Consider the following 24,872-nt stretch of genomic DNA (forward strand, 5'->3'; position numbering starts at 1 on the left):
TTATACTCACAAAATATAAACAGTGTCCCCAAGAGCACTAAGCTTTTTAAACCAGTATTATTTATATTGAAAACGAAGAATAACAGAATTTTTAAAAAATACAATAGAAGCAATTCTAAAAATCACTGCTAAAAATAAGTGCCCAAATCTTTGAATTTAGACTCAAAACTATGCATGCAACATTCCTGTGGTCTGAATGTTTGTGTCCCCCTGAGATTCATATGTTGAAATCCTAACTCCCAAAGTGATTGTATTAAGTGGTGGGGCCTTTTGGGAGGTGATAAGGTCATGAGGGCAGAGTCCTTGAAAATGGGATTAGCACCCAAGGGAGCTTGTTTGGCCCTTCATCATATAAGGACATAATGAGAAGGCTCCTTCTGTGAACCACAAAGCAGGCTCTCACCAAATCTGCCAGCACCTCCATCTTGGACTTCCAGACATCAGAACTGTGGGAAATAAATTTCCATTGTTTATGAGCTACCCACTTATGGTATTTTATATAGCAGCCTGAATGTGCTAAGGCGGAAAATATTGTCCAAATTTGCTAACTCTACTTGTGTTTCTTAAATTTATCCTATTTTGTCCTCAAACTTCCAAATTAAATCTTACTTTTATGGAAAAAACTAGGATAATTTTATAATTATTTTATTATAATTTTGAGACATCAATTACTTTTTCTTCAATTAAAAAAAATCCAATCATGATTCCTTTGGGATTACTCGGGCAAACTGTAGCAAATTTTTCTTACTACACATACTTACATGATGCAGAATGATGTCTGTTTTTACTACCTTGCCTATATTCTACATAAAACTTAAAGCATGTCTTCTCTAAATCAGTGGTCCCCAACCCTTTTGGCAGTAGGGACTAGTTTCGTGGAAGACAATTTTTCCATGGACTGGGACAGGGGATGGTTTCAGGATAAAACTATGAAACTGTTCCACTTCAGATCATCAGGCATTAGATTCTCAAAAGGAGTGTACAACCCAAACCCCTTGCATATGCGGTTCATAACAGGGTTCCCGCTCCTATGAGAATCTAATGCTGCTGCTGATCTGACAGGAAGTGGAGCTCAGATGGTAATGCTCACTTGTCAGCCTCTCACCTCTTGTTGCATGGTCTGGTTCCTAACAGGCCACGGACTGGTACCAGTCCACGGCCTGGGTGGTTGGGAGCTCCTGCTCTAAAGAATAATTTTAAATCAGAGAAAACTCAAGTTTTAAAGTTCATGTTAAGCCTTACTCCAACTTCCATTTCTCTCTTTATAACAAAATTCTATTAACACATCTTGAAAAAAGATCACAGAATAATTTTATTTATAATGAATGTTATTCTCTCCAGACTTCAACTCATCAGTTTACTCTTATAACAGAGAATCAATTTAAATAACACCATCAAAATGGAATGAATATAAAACAATCTGCTATTACGTATCGATTTCTTTGATAGGATATAATTATAGCCAATTAGTCTTGCAACACATGGTCCATTTCCAGTGAAATTCTCAATAAACTGCTAGGAATTACAGTCTTTCATATTGACATTTTATTGTAAAGTCTGCTAGACGTGGCTCTCTTGATTGCTTTGGAAGTCAGTCAAACAAATGCTCTGAAGAAAAGGCTGACACCGCAAAACAACTTCATATGAAATCGGTCCACAAACGGGATAGCAATGCCTCCAGATCCTTTGGTTTTTATCAGTCCCTTTGGAAAGTTAATTAATTGATGACTGTTCCCTTAAAATTCTATTTTAAATAGGACAATCACTGTCTATACAGTTTGTGCCAGCGTCCTTGACTTTCTTGCTTCCACTGATTTGTTTATCAAATCATACAGTGATGGTAGTCTTATTTTATCCATATTTTTGCTGTAAACATTGAGAAATATACCAAGGACAACTAACAAACCAGACCATACATACCTAAGAGAAAGAAATAAGGAAAAAAAATTAAAATTAGCAAAATAACAATTTACTGTTAACCACAGAATTTGGTAATATGTCCATAATAATTCTTCAGTGAAGTAAAATTCTATTAGAAGCCTACAATAATAGCATTAAAATAAAAATAGTATTCTTAGATGAGATTTGATAGAATTCTGTATCTTTTAATAATGCATTGAGTAGATATAAAGAAAGATATTTTATAAAATTTTATATGACATAGTTCATTTGAACTTTGGGGATAACAGTATATTCAAAGTACAGTCCCCTACCAAAAGTCGTAAGAGTACACTTAAAGCATTGGACATGTATATCTACCAAAGGCCATTTTGGTAATTAAACTCAGCTGTCCAACTCGTTGTCTCAGTTGGGTAGAATATAAAGGAATAAAAAAAGAAACATCCCTGAGAAAGTAGGGGAACCATTATATTTATGTATGACGTAACACTATTATGTATTATACCTAGTAGATACAGAAAGAAAAACTAGTTTATAGACAAATAATAATCTGTAATACATTGATGGAAATTAATTTTATGTTTCACTCCAAACTTATAGATTGTTAAGTTCTGGGTTTGAAACTTCACCATCCTGACCAATATAAGTTTAAATGGTGCTAATGTCAAACAAATAGTAAAGACAGTAAATATGATAGTAAACACTTTCACACACACACAAAATAAAAGCTTAGTTTAAAGTCTTTAGGATATAACTTACAGAATACTTCTCTACCTTAAATCCTTTGTGGAAACAGGCATCAAATAAACTAGTATTTTTTTAAAGCATGTGACGTAAATACATAATTTATATATTTGCAGTAGGGCAAAGGGGAATCCCTTAATCTCAACAACGTACACATCACTCATATTCACTCATAATGGAAACAGGTCACATTTGCACTGGACTCTGGTTAGGCAATTTAAGTATACAAAATGATAAATTCAAAATAATAAATTACCAACATTTCCAAAATAGCAGAAGACACACTGATAGTTAAGAGATCAAGATGAAAAGGTTTCTTTATAAAGCATAACAGGAAAAAAAACCCATTAATTTATATAAAAATAAATACACTTACTACAAAAAAGAAAAAGTAGAAAAGTTGAAATTAAGATTAAGAGGAAATGTGAAACACAGTATCTAAAAACTGAGAAAAATTGTTTAATTAAGAAGTACTTACTGAAACGTGAATGGTTTAGCAAAGAATATAAACGAAAGTACAATGGTCATTGCTTTTCTTCCTGTTGTCACTGTAGGAGCAAAAAATTAGTTTAGAATGTGCCTATTATCTTGACGATATTTTAGAAATCACTTATTCAGCAAATATTTAGACCTGACTATATGCCAGAATCTGTTGAGGTGCCAAGGTAACAATGGAAAGTAGAAACCAACCAACCAAACACACGCACAAAAATCACTGTTCCCTGTTACTATGGAGTTTAGTCTTGTAGGGAAACAGACATTAAATAATTAATACAGTTAAATGTTAAAGTACAACTGTAGTAAGCACTTGATGGAGGCTATGGTATTATGAAGCCACAGTTTAAGTCTTAGAGAAAGGCTTTCCTATGGAAGCTATGATTAGCTAGAGGCAGGGGTTATTCTTTAGAAACAGTAATCTAAAGGATATACTCATATCTTAATAGGGGTCATCTCTGGATAAGACTATGAGTAACCATTACAATCTTCTTTACACAACTGTATTAACTTTTCCCTGTCCTTTGAAGTACTACACTTTGAAGTCTGCCGTAACGCTGGAAGCCTTCCTCCCTTCTGTCCCAGGCAGAGTGGGGAGATCTGCATAGATCTCCATGACAGTACTTTCCTCCTCACTGCACTATCGGTTGCCATCTTCCCACTTGACTATGTGCTTTACTTAGTTTCTTGCCTTATTCATCTGTATATTCCAAGACTCTACAGTTCCTGGCACTTAGTAATTTATGCATGAATGAATGAATTCCAAAGGAAGAAAGTGTTCTGGAAACGTGCCAGAGTCAGATTCCCAATGTCTGTTTTTTTCTTTCTATAGTAAAAGGACCCCTATTTTGAGTTGGGTATATGTTCCCTCTTCTCCTGCTACTAGGTGTGGTCACGTGTCTAGGCTATGGTGAAATGTGAGCAGAAGTGCTGTTTCTCAGAGTATGGCTTTTAGGATTTTCATCTTCTCTTACTCCATCCCACTTCATAGCATGAGGATGAAGATGGCAGAGCAGACAGAAAGAACGTGGGTTTCTCATGACCATGGAGTCACCATACCAGCTTAGAGGCAGTATAATGTATGGTGAAGAGCACAGGTGTGCAGCCAGACTGCCATCACTGGAACCTGGCTCTGGTTGACTATGAGACAAGTCACTTAACCTCCCTGTGCCTCAGTTTATCCATCTGTAAAATGGAATAATCATAGTGCCTAATTTATAGGACTGCTGTGAGATTAAAATAATGGTGTCTGGTACATACTAGGGCTATGTATGCATTAGCTATGATTATTGCCAGCTCTGGCTTTCTTTTACGTGAGAGAGGAAAACTCCTGCCTGCACCTCTAAGGCAAAAGCTGTGCCTTAGAGTTTTGGCAGATGACACAGGTGGCACATTGACTCATCTGTTCCCCTCACTAGGCTGTACACTCCTCCAAAGCAGAACAAATACAACTGATTTTTCTACAGGGCCAAGCAAAGACCCTGCACACAGCAGGTGCATAGTGCTTATTGGTGAAGAGGGAAGCTAATCTGGTTGATGTCCTAGAAAATGTACAAATGAAAGGCCTAAAAAGCTTATTTAAAGTGTACCTCTCATACTTGAAATGCAACAAAACTGAAAGTTTCAGTTACAGGTTAAAAGCATATAAAGGCAGTACTTTCTTTGGAGGTCGTCATCTCATCATAATTTTATAGAAAGTTCTTTTAATGCGTTTAAGGGTTACTGTTCTGATAAATGTATATGTTTGATTTTAAAATTAAACCATCAAAATAAGAAACTAAGATCAAGCAACATTTTCTTTACATAAGCCAAAGAATAAATTGGTGAAATATGATAATTTTCTTTTTAATATAGAGATGTTGCCCTTATGTTTTGAAAAAGAGCATCAGAGAAAATGTAAATGCTTATTTTATAATGAAAGCAAGTAAATCCCTCCTACCTGTTACAGCAATAAGTGCACCAAAAATTTTAATCAAAGCCAGAACAAAGGAGATTCCAAAATATCCAGTGAGGGAAAAAAGGAACGCATAACCATAGGTCCGAACTGGATTCTGCAAAAAATAAAAAAGCCTGTTAGAAAAATGTAAAACAAACTCTGAGGTATTACAAATAAAATAAAACTACAGATGTTAATCAACTTCTTGAGCAATAATAAGTTGTTTGACAATGCAGTCAAGCAAAGATTCTTATTTTGATTTAATGAAAAAAAATGTTGAAATTACAGATCCTCAACTTTCCTACATTATGAACAGCTTAAAAATCAACTCATAGGGTATAGCGAGGATAGAATAAATTTAAATATCAGTCATTTCATTTCTGAAATTAATTTCTGATTGGCATGTTATATTAAAGGAGGTATCATTATATCTATGATAGCCTCTTTTGAACAAGGGAAATTAGAAATTTAGAGAAAATTATTTAACAGAAGATTTTTTTTTTTAAATGTGATTAGTGTTTACCTTTGCACAAAATGTTACTGCAGGGCCTAATCCACTAGTGCATGTCAATCCCAGTAAAATGTATACAAAACCAATTGAATACGAATACAATACCTAGAGCAGATAAAAATAAAGCAGAAAAAAGTACTATGAAACTGAAAATGGAAGATTAAGGGTTTTAACTCTATGGCTCAATTAGGTTTGCAGAACAAACATTTTAAAAGAAACATTATCATTTCAATATGGCCTAAATTTCCAGAAATGATATTTGATTCTAATGTTTTATAAGTCTATGCCTCATTTTATGTACAAAATAACACCTAGTAATATTAATCCTTTCATATATGCTTACATATTCATTTCTTTCTAGGCTTAATTATTGAAATCAAATCAGATTTTCATATTAGAGTTCTAAAAAAAATAAATGAAACAAAACAAAAAGCTTTAAAGATACTTATAAAACATAAAAAAATTAAGTTTCTAAAATACATTAAAATATAATGAAAATAAGCAGCATATGGCATATCTACTGCTTAACTTCTCTATTTTCCAACCAAACTTTTAATCCCAATTTACTATGCTTTTCATAAACAGAATCAGCAGCAGCAGCAGCAGCAGCAAACCTAAATATCTGCTGTGTGTCAGGTACTGTGTTGAAGCTCGGTACGGATTATTCCATTTACTTCTCACAACCACCCTAGATATGGGTATTCTTAGTTATCATAATCCAATTTCCAGATGAAGAAACTATAACTTAGAGATATTAAGTAATTTTCCCCAAATGAGTGCTAGTAAAGCCAGGATATGAACTGAGCTATCTTATTCCAGAGCCTACCATCATAAACACTGCATTATATTAACTTTCTAACAACCTACACTCCCTCAATTCTCTCTGTGCCCATCCTTACCTTATCTACAATGAGTAGTGATTATGATGAAGAAAATTCTTAATCAAGTTCCTGTGTTATTAGAGACTACCTAAGTCGCCCCATTCTATGTCAAGAAAATAACAGGAAAGAATAGTCCTGTCTATCCTTAATTCAGTATGCTCTTTCTGTCCAGCAAGGTGGTTGGTTATAAAATTAATGTAAACACACACACACACACACACAAACATAATTTTCCTATATAAAAACCAGTTACAAGATATACAAAAAGACACTACTTGCCAAAAAAAAAAAACAGTTACAAGAGATACAGAAAGGTATTATTTGCAATAACCACAAAAAGATGAAATAACTTTAATAAGTTATTATTAACAATACCTTTAATAAGAAATGTGGTGGATTTACATGAAGAAAACTTTAAACTCTAATGGACATTGAAAAAAAGACCACTTGAGTAAAAGAAAAGTCATACCTTATTCTTGGACTGAAATAATCAAGATGCCATTCTCCCTAAATTAATTTATAATTCAATGCCATACCAATCACAATACCAATGGAATTTTTAGTTTATTTGGGAATATAAACACCCCAGAATAACTACTGGTAGTAATATTCTGCAAAAGAAAAGGAACAATGGTAGCTAGTCCTAACAGATAATAAATGTATGATAAAGCTGCTGTCATTATATGTACTATTGCAAAAATAAATTCAAATACAATTCTGAATGCCACACAGGAGTGTGATATGATAAAGAGGGCATTTAAAATGAGCTGAAAGTGGATTATTCAATAAATGATATTAGAAAAAATGGTAGTCATTTGAAAGAAAAGTTCTTTTAAAAAAGTTTTAGATTGGATCAAGGGCTTAATAAAAAAGGAAATCACAAAACTAGTAGGCAACAGGGATGAAATGTTCTAAATCTCAGGGTTAGGAACGCTCTTTTCAACCATGATACTTAGCCAGAAGCCAGCAAGGAAAAGACAAATTGGGCCATATAAAAATTACAAACTTCTACATGGAAAAATACTACCCACTAGAAAGAGATGAGAGAAAGGACATAACAAAAGATTTTATTTTAATACATAAAAAACTAAATCAATGAGGAAAAAATTTGTCAACTATGCAACAAGCGGTTAGCACTGCTAGTTGTAGTTTTAGTTTTTACCTTCCTATAATGTTTGAATGTATTACTTTTGTAAAAATGAGTTTAAAAATGCAATGCTAGTTATAATAATTATTTCATCAAATTATGTGTATCACCATTTTTTAAATCTGTCTAATTTGAAGAAAAAACACTAGAGTATTTACCATTTCAGAATTAGAAGCATTATGAAGTTTCATAGCTTTCTCTTGAACATTTCCAATGACGGCATCTGCACATAGTGCCAGGGAAATAAGCACCACACCTTCAAGAAGGTATTAAAAAAAACAAACAAAAAAACCCTCCTTATTTAAACATATGAACTATAATCAAGCTTTATCAGAAATTTCATTGGTCTAAAAAACAAAAGCAGATCTTCAACTACATTTGTTCGGTAATCCAGAATATTCTTATTCACAATCGGTTGTAACAAGTACATATGTGATGATATTAAAAAAGATATACTAATAAACTGAGTTCTGTACATATCACATTTCACATTTCAATAGCGTATTAAATAACAGTTCCATAAATATTCTACTAGTCTAATAGTTCCACTAGTTCTGAAAGTGTAGAAGAAACTCTTAGGATATCTATCTATTGGGATTGGTGGCTATTCAGTTAATTAAAAAAAAAAGATGAAGAGAAAAGTCATTTTTGAAAAACCCTATTATTACTAAAATGTTTAATTTAAATCACATAAACGTGCACGCTGCTGTCAGGGCCTTTTTCTTTGAGCATGGGTCCTGAATAGAATTCCATATTTTCTCCTTTGTATAAACACACTCACCACACATTTTCCATGATTTCCAAGGTGTTTTTGTTTAAAAGTGCCCTGCAGAGTACAGAATCCTTTCATATGTTTATGAGCTTCCCTCCAATATTCACAGTGGTTTTACCCACACCTCATTCAATAGTGATTTTATTGCTTGTCAATCAAGTTGTGTCAGTTAACTCAGTTTTCACAAAAACAATTATTTGTTCATATTCATTTTTGAATAACTTAATACTGAGTTACGACATAATTATAATAAAGGTACAACTGACATAAACAAATCTGAGTCAACACTTCATTCCTGAGAAGCATCAAAATGCATGCACACTAAAAAACAAACAAATTGTTTTATCTACAGAGCTGTGATATTTTCACTACATCTTATATGGAAAGTCCAAAAGCTTTATGTTAGATATGAAAATTGCAGCTGTCACACTATCATTTAAAATGCTTACAAAATATTTGAAATTCGTATTCTAAACTAAAAAGCCTATAAAAGCTAGGAATATAAATAAATTACTTACCCGTCAGGTTGAAATTTGGTGCAATCGTGCTGTCAGCGAGGGTAAACCATATCAGGCCAAGGCTCATACATATGGCAGCAGACACATCTGCAACATTATAACGCTTTCCTGTATAAAACAAACGTAAGTCCACTTCATTATGCAAATACCCACCCAGCTTTATATTTGCTCTATGTGTTAAGTAGAACACGGATTTGTTTTTTTATATCCAATGCCAAAAACGTGAACACTTAGGTCAAGGCAGAAGACAGTCACAAGAGGGCTTCTGAAAACTACCAATGGGCAGCAATATGTCCCTGTAAGTTAGAAACGAGAGCTACTTTATCTGGTATAATAGTGACACTAAAATACATACTTTGGCAAAAACTGACAGCAAGAATAATGCACATCCACACACATTTTAAAAATTTCCTGGAAATTTAGTTCCTGTTTTACTTTGTGCATAATAAAAGGTTATGCATTTTCTTGTAGTTTGTAAATTTACGAAGTAACCAGAGTAATGATTCTGGTTACATAACTGTTTAAGTTTGCAAATATCATAATGTGATAACTTCCAGGCAGGTGAAAATTAAATTATTTTCATATATCATTATTTTAAAAATAAAATGTAGTATGACTTTTTTGTAAGGTTTATAACGACAATATTATATATGCCTAGTCAGTTGGGACAATAAATGTGATTTTTAATAGGGATTGAGGTCAATTATTTTTTCCTATATGAAGTTATCCTGAAATGATACGTGAAGTAGTTGACAACACTTTCATTTTTAAAGGCTTATTCTGGGATGGTATCTAATGCATAAATGATATCAGGCTGTATAAGAACTTCAGTGATATAGAAACACCCGACTATTAAAACACGAATATTCCTCGTGACAATTAATGTGAACAACAGAAGCTACTTCCACTGTTTGTTGCTATCACTGCCTCCTCTTTTACTCGTATTTCCACAAAACTTGTCACTTAGCTGGGGCTCTAAACATCACTAAAGCCAGCAGGTTGGTAAAAACGCAGTTCTGCTCAGATTAAACTTTACTTCAATATGAGAACTGCCCATGCACAATGGAAGTGAAGGGTAGACCCCTGGAGAGTAGAAGAATGAAGGAACTGAAAAAAGGGACCTTTCCACGTACTTTTGAACTAGACCTTTAATACGTAAATATAGTATTGCTGGAAATGTGGTAGATTCCAAAATAAAATAATAAAAACAAAGTATTATCTTTTCTTTTCCTTAAGTCCAAATTACTGACTTCAGAAACTAAGGCATATAAGTGTTTTTTTGTTTGTTTGTTTTGAGATGGAGTCTCGCTCTGTCGCCCAGGCTGGAGTGCAGTGGTGTGACCTCGGCTCACTGCAACCTCTGCCTCCTGGGTTCAAGCAATTCTGCCTCAGCTTCCCGAGTAGCTGGGACTACATGGATACACCACCATGCCTGGCTAATTTTTGTATTTTTAGTAGAGACAGGGTTTCACCATATTGGCCAGGCTGGTCTCGAACTCCTGACCTTGTGATCTGCCCACCTTGGCATCCCACAGTGCTGGGATTACAGGCGTGAGCCACTGTGCCTGGCCATCAGTGTTTTTAGAATACCTTATTTTGGTAAGACATAATTCAGAATTGTTACAATATCTAGAATGCTCATTGAAAATGTAATGGAAGTTTAATGTTTTTCCTAATGCTAGATGCCATAACATAGCCTATTAGTTTTAAATAGTATAAAAACATATCATTACTATACCTTGAATAAAAACTCCTCCTAGCATAACAGGAATCAATTTGCAGCACTTGAAGATGACTTGGGTAGGGTAATTCAGGTAGCCCAAGGAAGTGTTTGATAACCCCATAGTACCCACAGTTAGAAAAGCTATTATCATGTAGGTTTTTCCTGGTATTCTGTAAAAGACAATTTTTAAAACCTTCATTTTGGGACCCAATTCATACTACTAAAAGATAATGTGTTCACAATGTGTAAATGTCTAATTACTTTTCTAATTTCTGGTTACTATTTCTGGAAATATCAGTAAAAAAATCACTATTTAAAAACTGTAATGCTCTTGTATAAAAAAGTTTATAAAAATAACAATTTACCTTTATTTAGTCAATCATAAACGAGGCCACTCAATTATGTAAAAAAGAGTTTACATTTTTACTGAAGGTATAAATGTTGACAAAAGGTTTTTTTTTTTTTTTTTTTTAACAGCAGTTCTAGCCACAAATAAAAACCATCTTAACCATCTTAAGTTAGAGAAAAAGAGCTTCTTTTGTTGTTGTTTGCTTGAGATAAGGTCTCGCTCTGTTGCCTAGGCTGGAGTGCAGTGGCATGATCTCAGCTAAGTGCAACCTCTGCCTCACGGGTTCAAGAAATTCTTTTGCCTCAGCCTCCTGAGTAGCTGGGACTACAGGTGTGCGCCACCATGCCCAGCTAATGTTGGCCTCCATAATGGTAAAAGGTACCTTAACATTTTAAAACTAATTTTTAACTCTTGAATTGTTGTTCTGTTTCCTAATGTTTCCATCTAGCATTAGGAAAAATACATCTATCCATTCTGCTAAAATAACCCAAGATTTTCTCTAGGAAAAGTTCATGTGATTTAAAACCCTAGATGTAATTTTTATTATAATATCTTATAGATCATCTCTCTATATTCTATGTTATAATAATCAACTTTTAAGATGAGGTATCTGACTCTCTCCTCATGATTTCAAGTCTTTTAACTTTGGCTCTATCTAAAGTTCCTAAAGGAGATTCTTAATTTAGCATCTTCAGAATTTTGAGCCATTACTGTGAGCATATGCTCACTTTGACTAGACATTTAATGGTCTAAACTAATAATCTTGTCTGCTGGTATGACGAACACAGACACAATCAGGCACTATTCATACTGATAATGCTGGAGAGTTAGATGTAATTTCCATTTTAGAATTTGTGTTCACATTGAAATCAAGGCAACAAAATTTCTCATCTTATATATGGTTAGATATAAGGTAAAATAATTTACTGGAAAAAGTCAATTAAAATGCATCATTTACATTCGATTCTGAGGGGTTTTTTTCTACTTAACTACTAATATAGTAGTTAACCATGAAAATCCATGTGGAAACAACTTGGCATGCCCATATGCATCAGTGTAAACGCGTTCATGCCATCCATGGGGTTTGACCCTCATTGGGATATCATCAGTGATGGTGGAGCACCACTTCGCCAGGTAAAATGATACAAGTCAAGGTGGTCAGATTTTCTCAAAGATAAATGGCAAATCATTGGCAGAAAATAAAAATTCAAGTCAGAAGAATTACAAGGAATGAGTAGAAAAGTAGCACAGTACAGGTAGAAAGAAAACCAGCCTGACAGGGGAACTAAATCCAAAAGTAGTTCCAAAAGGAGCTCAAAAAATTCTGAGCAGTCCTCTAGGTCTTTGTTTTCTCATTGGTATAATGAAGAAATTAGATTTGATCAGCTTGCCTCCAGGATACTATTTCTATTTTATTTAATATGTCAATTGCTTGCTTCCTTAGAAATGGGGAGAAAAATTTTTTTTTGAGACGGAGTCTCGCTCTTTTTGCCCAGGCTGGAGTGCAGTGGCACCATCTTGGCTCACTGCAACCTCCGCCTCCCAGGTTCAAACCATTCTCCTGCCTCAGCCTCCTGACCTCCTGAGTAGCTAGGATTACAAGGGCCCGCCACCATGCCCAGCTAATTTTATATTTTTAGTAGAGACGGGGTTTCACCATGTTGGCCAGGCTGGTCTCGAACTCCTAACCTCAGGTGATCAACCTGCCTCGGCCTCCCAAAGTGCTAGGATTACAGGCGTGAGCCACTGCACCTGGCCGGGGAGAAAATTTTAACTTTAAAAACCTCTTCAAGACAAATCTGAGCACTCTCCTTAATTAGAAACTTATACTATTTAATAATAATGTTACAAGGTATTCTTTGATGAAAAATAATAAGCAGTATATTTAGGATATTACAGTTTATGATGTACTTTAGCACGCATTACCAGATATGAGCCTCAAGATAAAATTTAGAGTATTATAGAAACTTCTCTGAGGTCTTGACAGATGTAATAAGACCCAAGTGCCAAGACCCAAACCCATGTTTCTAACTCCAAATTCTCAACGAGTATTGATGTACTTATTCCAGTATGTCGGTATTCACATAAATGTAGGAAGAAGAAAAAAATAACAACAGCAAAGAGTTTAGCTAATTAAAGGTCTAACGAGTAGCAGTACCATTAAATAAATTCAGATATGGGTGTATTTGCAGAAATAAATTCAGAAAGGTTTCAATTCATAATTACATTTATTATAAATACATAAATTATTCTCCCAAATTATTTCACTTATATTTAAATCAAGTACAAATTATTTTATTTTAAAATATGTTATGGTCACGTGATTTAAAAGTTGGGATAAACATGGCTTGAGGCCCCCTCCCCTCTCATCGGGGTAGCTGATAGGGAGGTGTTTCTTTCTGAAATGTAACAGAACATGCATCATCATTGTATCATTTTTCACCTACAAAGATAGTATTAGTGTCTTTTACCTTAGAAGCAATCTTACCTTAGAAGGCCCAGTAGTTTGTAATAAGTAGTAAATCATCATCAAGCTTCCTTATATATTAGTCTTGACAGATATATTTAATTACATCCTATTCTATCACCTATGGCTATTCCCAGTACTCCTCTAGGTCTTTGTTTTCTCATTGGTAAAATGAGGAAGTTGGATTTCATCAGCTTGCTTCCATGATTCTATCATGGAGAATCATGATAGAACATAAAAATAATGAAGATGATATTCTAAGGTTCAAATATTTTTACAATTGCTACAATAATTTATTGGCAATAAAGACAGGCTGAGAGGCAAAATTAGACCCATGAAGAAACCTGTAATATAGATTTAAATATGTAAAACTGTAGTTACCTTGATACAAACTTCAACACCATTTTATGATTTAAAAAAAAGCTGCACAATTTTTGAAATCTTCACTAAAGGATTAAACATTTGTATCAAGGTATGTCAGTACTACAGTCGTTATTACATTTAAACTGCCCAATAGATACACGATATATACACACATTAGGGTACGACAGAAGGAGCACACTTCTTACATTAACCAAGAACATTTTATATTCAAATTCCTAACCACTTTCTGTTTATAATCAGAGACTAAGTTTTATTGCATATTGTTCTAGATGCCATTAAAGATATATCAAGATATTTCTCAAATCTAGATGGTTGCTACCTGAAATGATATTGTCAAACAAGCACATTTGGTCTTGATGAAAAGGAATGAGATTTGTTTCTCTAATGCTTAAGAAGGCAACCTCAGCTATCGGACATCATATGGCAATGTTAGCTGGGGCATATCCCACAAAATATAACTTCACATTCTAAAAAAGCAGAATAACAACAGATACAGACTTGGTATCCCTCATCCAAAATGCTGGCGACCAGAGTGTTTCAAATTTCGATTTTTTTCAGGTTTTGGAATATTTGCATCTGCATAGTAAGGTATCTTGGGGAATGGGACACAGGTCTTAATATGAGATTTATTTATGTTTCATATATACATTATACACATAACCTGAAGGTAATTTTATAGAACATTTTTGATACGGTTTGGCTCTGTGTCACCACTCAAATCTCATCTTGAATTGTACTCCCATAATTTTCATCTGTTGTGGGAGGGACCCAGTGGGAGGTAATTTGAATCATGGGGGTGGTTTCCCCCATATTGTTCTCATGGTAGTGAATAAGTCTCACAAGATCTGATGGTTTTATCAGGGGTTTCTGCTTTTGCATCTTCCTCATTTTCTCTTGCCACAACCATGTAAGAAGTGACTTTTGACTCCTGCCATGATTCTGAGGCCTCCCAAGCCATGTGGAACTGTAAGTTCAATTAAACTTCTTTTTCTTCCCAGTCTCAGGTATGTCTTTATCAGCAGCATGAAAACGGACTAATAACAGTAAATTGGTACCAGGAGTGAGGTGCTGCTGAAATGAGACCCAAAAATGTGGAAGCAACTTTGGAACTGGGTATCAGGCAGAGGCTGGAAGAGTTTGGAGGGCTCAGAAGAAGACAGGAAAATGTAGGACAGTTTGGAACCACCTAGAGACTTGTTGAATGGCTTTGGCAAAAAAGCTGATAGTGATATGAACAATAAGGTTCAGACTGAGGTGGTCTCAGATGGACATGAGGAACTTGTTGGGAGATAGAGCAAAGGTGACTCTTGTTATGTTTTAGCAAAGAGACTGGTGGCATTTTGCCCCTGCCCTAGAGATCTGTGGAACTTTGAGATGATTTAGTGTATCTGGTGAAAGAAATTTCTAAGCAGCAAAGCCTTCAAAAGGTAATTGGGTGCTGTTGAAAGCATTCCATTTTAAATCGGAAACAGAGGAAAAAGGTTCAGAAAACTTGCAACCTGACGATGCAGTAGAAAAGAAAAACCCATTTTTTGAGGAGAAATTCAAGCTGGGTGCAGAAATTTGCCTAACAAGGATCTGAATGTTAATCCCCAAGACAATGGGGAAAATGTCTCTAGAGCATGTCATGGGTCTTCATGGCAGCCACTCCCATCACAGGCCAGGAAGCCTAGGAGGAAAGAAAGGTTTTGTGGGCTGCGCCCAAGGTCACTATGCTGTGTGCAGCTTAAGAACTTGGTGCCCTGCATCCCAGCTGTCCCAGAGCTGGTCATGGTGCACATTTTATATCATTTTGTGCACAAAACAAAATTTGTGTTAAGTACTTATGTTTGGAAGTTTCCACTTGTGTCACATTGGCACTCAAAACTTTTCTAATTTTGGAGCATTTCTGGATTTAGGATTTTTGGATTAGGATGCTCAACCTGTACTGATATTTCATTTCACCACTGTGATGTTAGTTGTACTACAAATCAGTAACTGCACCTATTTCAGCAGAATTTATACAAATGAAGTATGTACATTGTGTTTTTTATCATGTTTTAAGAACATATAACACTAAGTTGAGCCTAAAGCTAATATTTTTTTATTTTGTAATACTGCATTTAAGACTTTATTTTTTTCAGTGTATAAATGAATAAAATGTATTTAGTATTAAGTTAGTTACACTAAGAGTTCGTGCCTATCACGTTTTGTTAATAGAAGTATAAATTTCATGCATATTCAGTATGCCAAAAAAATTCAACTAATATAAGTGAAATATCAAAAAATAAAAACAAACCACATACCTCCTCCTTTTGTCCTGAATAAGCTGAAGTTCTATTAGGCCAAATATGGAGTAAAAGGCAAACTGCACTAAAGTAAGGTACCAGCCATAGGACTTAAAACCCTCCACTGAAAATATTAATTCCTGTCAAAAGACACATGAACACTGTTAAGTCCAAGGCAGCACACTAATTTCCTAAAAATAAATTCTTAGAAACACAACATTTTTAAAGAAACCAAGCCCCACCTCCAACAACAACAAAATGTAAATTAGAGAGGTTAGAAGCTCTTTCATATTGGTAATGTTATTTTTTGAAATTCTTGTGCCATAGATGATATAAACCTTCTTCTTTTAGAGGAAATGGTTAATTTGCCTAAACATGTTATATTATAAAGCAATATTTATATCAGTTATTAATAAGCCATTCTTAACAAGTCACTAAGAGTTATTCTAATAGTTATCTGGTTTAATTTTAATTGAATAAGTCAAATTGATCAATAAATCAAATTGAATAAATGAAGTGTATGTATGAATATGCATACATCTATAAAAAACACTTCATTACCAAACCCCAACCATTTTCTCTGAACTATTTTGATATGTAATTATAAGTAATAGTAGCAATGTCAGTTTTTACAAAATCAAAGTGGTTAAGTTATAAATACAATTAGCAGGGGTTTGTGTAATTTAAAAAACTTTGCATAAACCAATTATAAACTAAAATATTATTAATTAGAGAAAATTTATTTAATGACACTTACAGGGTGAATTTCAAATTCATTTTCCATTGCAATGGCTAACTCTGTTCCCAAGCTATTTGGTAACAGTGGTATGCTGAAGAAAAAAATGTTTCTAAAATGTTTCTCAACAAGAAATTCTAATCTCTATTTTTAATTGTTCTTCATTGTGGCATCTCAAGTTTTATATCACCTACTAGTGGAATATCAGTTATTATAAATATTAAAATTTTTAATTCATTTTTGTTTTACATTAATATTGTTCATAGCATTCTTGCAAGCTAACTAAAAAACAGTCACAATTCCATGTTCACTTACATTTCCCTTGATGATCATCTCTACAGGACAATGAAAAAGAATACAACAATTTTTAAATTCACTTAACTTTTTAGTACTAAAGAATACTGGAAATATCTGTGTTTTAAGAAAATACATCATTTTCCTTTCCTTGAATTACAAAGGCTTTCTCAAGTTATGGGAAAATATCCACTAATTAAATGACCATTCATAAAATTAGAACCCATTCCAACATCCTGTTTTCACTAGCCTGGATCCTCACCCATCCAGCCCATGTCTTTGAAGGTCAGAAATCTGCTCCTAGCCAGAGGTATATAACTTTTCCAAATATAATGTAAATATGAGACAAATTGTTGCAGTATCAGAAATGTTTTGTGCCAGCAAAAAATCACAGAACAGTAAGATTCTGGCAAAGTTAGAAGACAAAACCAGTAAGAATGAGAATATAAGAGGTGTTTAAAGAAGAAAGAATTCAAATATTATAGGATTAAAGAGATACCTTTAGAAAACCATAAAATATCCTGATACATTTTTGCAAAAATGATCTTTTATTATTGAGCTCCAAGAATCAAGTAAACTGCACTATCATTCAATAATGTTCCAAGATACCAATCAATACGTGAATCATTGCTTTCTCTTGGAAACACATGGTTGCAATTATTACCTACATTTTGTTAAATATTTAAAACTTAATTTTCATAATGAAAATTTTTCAAGATAGTCTCTACATATGCCTCCTCCCCACTTAAATTATTTAACTCTTGAATTTTGATCTGTTTTCTGTTTTAAGAAGCTCTTTTCTACTCTATACTAAAAAATTCAAATTTATGAATCAGCCAGTATCCCCTAAGTGACTATCTTGGGCAAAACTAGTAAATGCCCATACTGACTGCAATTATTATAAATAATTAACATATTACAAACATATAACTTTTTTACCTGTAAATACCCATAAATTAGGTAAAATACAAAAACTCCAGCAACACATATGAAAAACTGAGTAAGTTTGTTAAACTTGCTGAGATTCATGCCAAGTACCACAACGTAGTCAACTGACTTGATGTGTGGTGACATTGTTTGGGTTTTGGATGGCACAGTGATAGAAATATATTTCCTGGAATTGTTGAACTTGAGATCCATTGTTATTTTGCTGCATTCAATGCTTTCAGAGTTATTTTTGTTGGTTTCCTGGACTGTTATGTTCTGTATGTCTTTTGCTTGCTGTGTCAAGTCCTAGAGAAGGAAATAAGCAATTAAAACATTTACATGATAAAGTTTAATCCTCCAAATAATATTCCAAATCATACTTTAAAGTTATACAAATGTCTGCTTCTCTCTGGATATTAGTATATTAATTCCTGTATTCTAGGTTCCAAATCACCAAAAACAATATGCCTGCAATCTTTAAACAATTTGTCTACAGCTGATAAAGATTAGTACATCATTAAACTGAATATAAACCGTACTTATTTCCACAGCAACAAAAGCTAGTATTTCATCAAAGAACTAAACATGTCTTTGTGTCTATATATAGTTGATGCATAACATTCTCAACATTAAAGTCAATCTTCACTTGTAGAGGAGTAAAAAATAAGTAATTCTCCTTTAAATACTAAGACAATTCTAAGATATATTTGCTAATGACATTTACAAAATAAACTAAAAAAATGAAGGCCAGGTGTGGTGGCTCATGCCTGTAATCCCAACATTTTGGGAGGCTGAAGCAGAGAGGTTGCTTGAGACCAGGAGTTCAAGACCAGCCTGGGCAACATAGCAAGACTGTCTCTCTACCAAATAAAATAATAAAATAAAATAAAATAAAATAAAATAAAATAAAATAAAATAAAATAATTAGCTGGACATGGTGGTGCATGCCTGTAGTCCTAGCTACTTGGGAGGCTGAGGCAGGATGATCACTTGAGTCCAGGAGTTTGAGGCTGCAGTAATCTATGATTGCACCCCTGCACTCCAGCCTGGGCGACAGAGCCAGACCCTGTCTCTAGAAAATAAATGAAAAAAACAAAACAAAACAAAGAAACCCCAAACCTAAGGTCCTTAAAAAGCTAGATTTATCAGAGACTACAGAAAGCACAATATGCTTCAGCAGTAGCATCTCTTAGGTTAAAAAATGTTTTCTTCCTCTGGAACAAATCATTTTAATTTAATTTACATTCTTCTGGGATGTAAAAGGCTGGAGAAAACATGTCATTTTTTTGTCAGTCTAAAAAAAAATTATGAAGCCATCAATTTCTCTTTGGATTTATATAAACTGAAAAAATGAACTCCATGTAAAGACTGAGGAAAGACTGAAGAATTATGACAAAGTATAGAACAAACCTATGTAAAAGAAAAAGTTATTTTCTTAGAAACGACTCATCTGTTTTTAATTCCAGTGGGAACAAAAATTTAAACTCTGTGGCACGAAGAGAAATAAGAATAATTTTGACAGTGAGTTTTCCTTTGGTAATGTTTTTTTAAACTGTTACAAGATGGCTTAAAATGGCCAAAATTAGAGTCGCCTCTTCATGATCACTTCTAGTTTGCTGATTTACAGAGGTTAACCAGGTCATCCTTAGGAATTAAAGGAGGGGTCAAGGATCTGAATACCACTTGTAACTAAAAATATGCAGCCACCACAACATTTTATAGGGCACCTGCCATATTTCTAAATAGAAAAGTTGTTTCATGAAGTTTACTGTGTTCCTTTTGTCTATTCTTCGCTTTCCTTTGTTCTTGCTTCCCACATTATGTTTCAATCACTGTCATTTGTAAGACTTTTTATGTAATCTTGCAGGGTATCTTTGAGATGTGACTTTCTTTTAAAACCATGCTTTAAATTATCTCTCCTAAATATTTGGTCAAACCTGTGCTTGAATGTAGAAGAGACGAAAACCTTAACAATTTACTCTTTTCTATGTGTGAGCATGGATATAGTGCACCATTCAAATAAACCCGGCCTTACATAGGTTTCTAAGTTTGCTCTCCCTCCACTCTCAATAAAGCCCTAAACCACCCATGTTTCATTCCTGAAATACACCAGGGACTTTAAAACACCGCTGCCTTCTGTTCATGATGTCCTTTCAGCCTGAGGTCTTCTTTCTCAAGGTCAGGTTTGGAAGTTCAGCTTTAATATCCCCTCCTTTGTGACACCATCACTAATCCCCCCAGTTATTAGAAAAGAGAACTTGAAAGGCAAGATTCAAATCTTATTTGTCTCTGTGTCCTTGGTACCTGGCATATACTCTGACCTGATATTCAGATGAACCAAATAAACTGATCCTTCCTCTTGATACCCTCAAACTTCAGCTTGCAATCACTCACCTTCTGCTTGGATACGATTTTTGAAATGGATGGTGGTACTGGCAAACTTTATGAGCAAAACTGAAAATCTTATAGAAAAAGAGTGGGGAAAATTTACAAATAATGCTTACATATTTACACATACATACAGAATAAATAAAACTTCTAGAAAATATCTTTCTTTCCTGCTTTTATTGGCATCAAAACATTTCTCCAGAAGGTCACGCTTTCCCAAAGTCACCTTCTTCTGAGATGTTTGTAATTTAGTAAACTGCCAAGCATATTGTAATGACTCAATACAATTATAGGTAATAGTATAAGAAAGCAGTATAGCATAATGCTTTCCCCATGCTTTGGAATTTTGACAGATATGAGTTCAAGATCTGGCTTTACTACTTATTAGCTGAGGAGCCTTGGGCAAATCGTTTAACTTTTCTGAGCTTTAGGTTCTGTACCTTCAAAAGTGGGAGGAGTTAAAAATGTGCCTATCACAGGATTTTGGTTAGGACTATATGAAATAAATGTAAAATTGCCTGGCATATGACAGTCCATAAGTGTGTTAGCTGTCATCCTTCAACTTTTTAGAAATATTGCTAGGGTGATATGGTGTGCTCAAGCTGACTCACCCCTTTGATGTGCAGCTGGAAATACAGACCTGAATTTCCAACGCTGCCTTCTCTCCTGAGATCCAGAGCTCTACGTCTAAATGCTTCTTTGATACCTCTACTCATAAGCTCTGCTGGCACTTCATATTTAAAATGGCCAAAGCTGATTATTTTCCCCTCAAAACAAATCTACTGTTTGTTCCTATATTCCCAATCTCACTTAACAGTACCTAGTATGAAACACAAGCTAAAAATCTGGGAGTCATCTTAAGAATCTTTCCTTTTCCTCACATTCTATATTTTGCCAAGATTCCTGTTAACTCTACATCTATAACTATATCTAATATCTGTTTCGGACCCTACTCCATCAGGCAGCCATTTTCTCTTGCCTAGATTACTAGACTGTTTATAATCAATTCTTCCCTTTCTGACCTATCTGTCACATGGCTCAACGTGAAGTCTGATCATGCTGCATCCATGAATAAGGCCTCGAAGTTAAAAACGAGTTGATGTCCTGGACTCAATCATATTATACATATTTTTCAAATTCCTAAATTATAATGGTATAGCTTTTTCGTTTTTATGCTTGTTTCTCCTAAAAGCCTATGAAATCCTTAAGGCAGGAGATATCTTCCTATGATGTTCTGGCACATAACAAAAATGTAAGATTAAATGAAGGACTCTACCGCAGTTTAGCAAGCACCATTTATTTAATCAACGTTATTCAGCTCCTTTCCAACACTTTACCACTTCTAATACACTTCTTGGCAACTTTATGTGCTGCAGATCTAGGCCATATGTGCAGAATGAAATCTCTCTAGCACTGTCTTTTCTACATGTATGCCAAAATACCGACATTGCTACTGAAACTCCCCACAAAACATCTGAAATGAACATGAAAATAAATTTGTTTCCTCTGCCTGAGGCATCAGTCTCATAAAACTTGCCCACCAAAGCCTTGCATTTAGAATGCTGTTTTATTAATAAGAACATCACTGGTGAGAAAGTGTGACTGATAAAGACTTCTGATACCTAATAACTGTGATCATTGGGGAATGTCTGCCATATCCCTTCCACTTCAAACATTAATGACTGATACTAACCATCATCTAAAAAAAAAAAAAATGGGCCAAACTCCTTGTGATGCAAGGAGCAAAAATGAAGCATGGAATTAAAATTAGTTTTCAGACTAAATGATCAACATTGTGCTTTGCTTTTGAAGCTCACAGTAATCAGTGAAACTAAAATATATATATATTTAAAAAATCACAGGTGTGTATAATTGCCTGAGGCCTCTTCCTAAATTCAACACAGATATTCAACTTCAACTGCTAAAATGGAATAAAAAGGTAGCATTTCCGGCATACAATGTATATTTAAAAATTAAAATTAGTGATAATGTTGAGTTACAATGACCTATTGAAGTCACAATTATTTCAGTTTATTTTTGAGTTTTCCGACCTGAAGGACAAAAGTCCCACACCAAAAAAAGGTAGAATATGAAAAAAAAGTCATTACGGTGTCATTAACCTGAAAAAACGTGATTTTAACTATACTTTGCCACACTCAACGTTACAAATAAAAGAATCTTACCATGCCATTATGCCTTGATTAACTGCGCTCCGGAATCAATCATGGCCTATGGTGTACGATTATAAAACAGAAAAAACAAAGTTCCATCTCATTTCTTTGTACACACATCATTACACAAAGGTGGAGAAACCCTGTGCTAATGTTTGAAGACTATTCTTTTTTTTTTCAAGAGAAAAAGTTAACACTAGGACTTTATATATTAAGTAATTAAGTAAAAATAACGCTGTCTAAATTATTTTGAAATGCTGCCTCTCTTCCAAGTTCCAAACTATCTCAATTCACTTAGAAAAACGTTTAATCAAAAAACAATTCTAGGCTTCTGATATCCTAATGTAGAAAAAATGCAGATACTCAACACTTAAGATTCTGTTAGCGCACCAAATCATTCCATCTTTTACTTTCAATATTCCTTAAATAATAAAAAGACGGGAGAGATAATTCAGTTGCAAAGACTGGAGGAAACTTGCAGAACTTCTAGTGGAAGTTTATGCCATAAACTTAATAGCCCAGCCAGAACAATCACATTCTACTGCAAGCCAAATGGAGAAAAGAGTACCTTGGAGTGCCCCTATTTAATAAACACGGAACGAGGAAACAGTTAACTGTAAATACAGTCTAGAGGTATGCAGGTGGCTGACAGTTCTCCAGAGACCCCGAGAACAGCGTAAAAGACCCCTTGAGGTCACCTCACCCCTGCGAGTCCAAGGATTGGGACCTGAGGGAGTTCTCGCCAGCCCGAGGGCGAAAAACGGGCGAGGAGGAACAGATGCTCCTCCCTGGAAACGGCCCGGCCGGTTTCCGCTCTTTAAAAAAAGGGAATCACCCGTTTCTTCCATCCCGACCTCATCCATTCCTCGAACGCTCCTTCTGGATGAGGAAGATGGGCAGTGTCAAGGTTTTCTGGAGGAGAGGAGATCTGGGTCCCAAACACAGGAAAGGCCCCGAAGGCACGCGTACCCCAAGGCCGGTATGTCACCCGGAAGGGTGACGGCAGCCTGCGTGGCCTCTGAGCTAGACGGAGCATCTCCCCCTCCCCTGGTCCGTCGCCATCACCTCCTCTTCCTCCTCCTCCTCGCCCACTCCTGCACTTTCCACCGCGGCGGTCGCCTCCCCGGAAAGCACTCTCAACTCCGGCGCCCGCAGGCCACTTCCGCCTATGTGTCCCTGCGCGCGTGCGCAGACGCGTGGCCCCGCTTCCCGACAGGCCTGTGCCGCCGTTGGCGGGCGGGCCGTTACCTCCCGCGCATGCTCTATGGGGTAGAGACGCTAGGCCGGCACTGCCAAGGTGGGCCCGGCGGTGCGAGGGTCGCCTTTCAGCCTTTACCTCTACCCACTGAAATGGAGTAGGTCGGTGAGCGCCGATCTGCTGGAGAATCTCATTATCCCATCGGCGCTCTGCCTGCTCCTGGCCTCCAAGCCTCTGAAGCCCCTCGGGTTTCAGCTGCCGGCTACCCCCGAGCCCGTGGTGCCCACGAGAGAGGCGACTTTACGTCAGCGGCCTTGGGCTGAGATTTGAGAACGCGACCAAGTGGAGAATGTTGGAGCCAGATTTTAAAATCCTTGTCTTCCTTCTGCTTGCTACTTGATCTAAATGAGATACGGCAAAGTCACAGAACCTGTTTTTATGTTTTTGCCTGATTCATACGGGCTTCTCCGGTGAAGATGGGCTGAAGTAACGCTGGGGTTGCTTCTGACGTTGTAACTCATCCTGTAGCTGCAGCAACCGTGGTCCTTGCAACCTCATAAAAATGTTGCCAGCATTGTTTCGATGGTGCTGCTTAATTCTTGGAAGGTAAATCTCAAAGCTTGAGGACCAGCCATCAAAACTTTTGTAAAAGGTTTTGCCCGCGTTTAGGGCCTCATCCATCACCACTGAGATGTAATAACGTAAAAACCAAGACGGTTTGGGGATGAGCTGTTTTCAGAGAATAATTAAGGAAAATATTACTGTAACGAAGATGGACAATTTTTGAAAGCATGCCTTGAATACCAGAAAGGGATGAGTTGGATTAATATGTATGTTAGAATCCAGTCAGTTCTGGACAACTTTTAAAATTTTACAGGCACTCTTCAGAAAGGGTAGCATTTGTGTCTTGTATTGGGATTGAGGGTTTGTAAGAAAGCAAGGCACCTACTTTGGTGGTGAGAAAAAAGGTCTGGGTAGACATTTTCGTTTAATACTTGCCACCGTTGTTAGGCTGGTGTTAGCAACACTTAGGAATGTTGGAATTAAGGCTTAGAGAACTTAAAT

The 24,872-nt window shown here is 35.4% G+C and overlaps 1 protein-coding gene across 15 annotated transcripts; it reads right to left on the reverse strand.

Annotated features, from left to right (window-relative positions):
• Window positions 1-1,288: 1,288 nt before the first annotated feature.
• On the reverse strand, window positions 1,289-23,799 carry SLC35B3 (solute carrier family 35 member B3). 15 transcript variants are annotated; one of them, XM_003827530.5, is made up of 11 exons: window positions 23,579-23,776; window positions 22,622-22,667; window positions 18,063-18,356; window positions 16,112-16,233; window positions 10,642-10,796; window positions 8,904-9,011; window positions 7,772-7,869; window positions 5,598-5,690; window positions 5,078-5,189; window positions 3,122-3,191; window positions 1,289-1,920 (listed from the first exon to the last, which is right to left on the reverse strand). In XM_003827530.5, the coding sequence occupies exons 2-11, from the start codon at window positions 22,622-22,624 to the stop codon at window positions 1,770-1,772; spliced, it is 1,206 nt and encodes a 401-aa protein (XP_003827578.1). In that variant the 5' UTR covers window positions 22,625-22,667; window positions 23,579-23,776; the 3' UTR covers window positions 1,289-1,769. The 15 variants fall into 15 exon arrangements, with proteins under 15 accessions (XP_003827578.1, XP_003827580.1, XP_008951127.1 ...); XM_003827532.5 differs by having other exon boundaries at window positions 23,675-23,766; XM_008952879.5 differs by having other exon boundaries at window positions 23,445-23,670.
• Between the last annotated feature and the right edge of the window lie 1,073 nt (window positions 23,800-24,872).

Source organism: Pan paniscus, chromosome 5, assembly GCF_029289425.2.
Source record: "Pan paniscus chromosome 5, NHGRI_mPanPan1-v2.0_pri, whole genome shotgun sequence".
Lineage (NCBI taxonomy): Eukaryota > Metazoa > Chordata > Mammalia > Primates > Hominidae > Pan > Pan paniscus.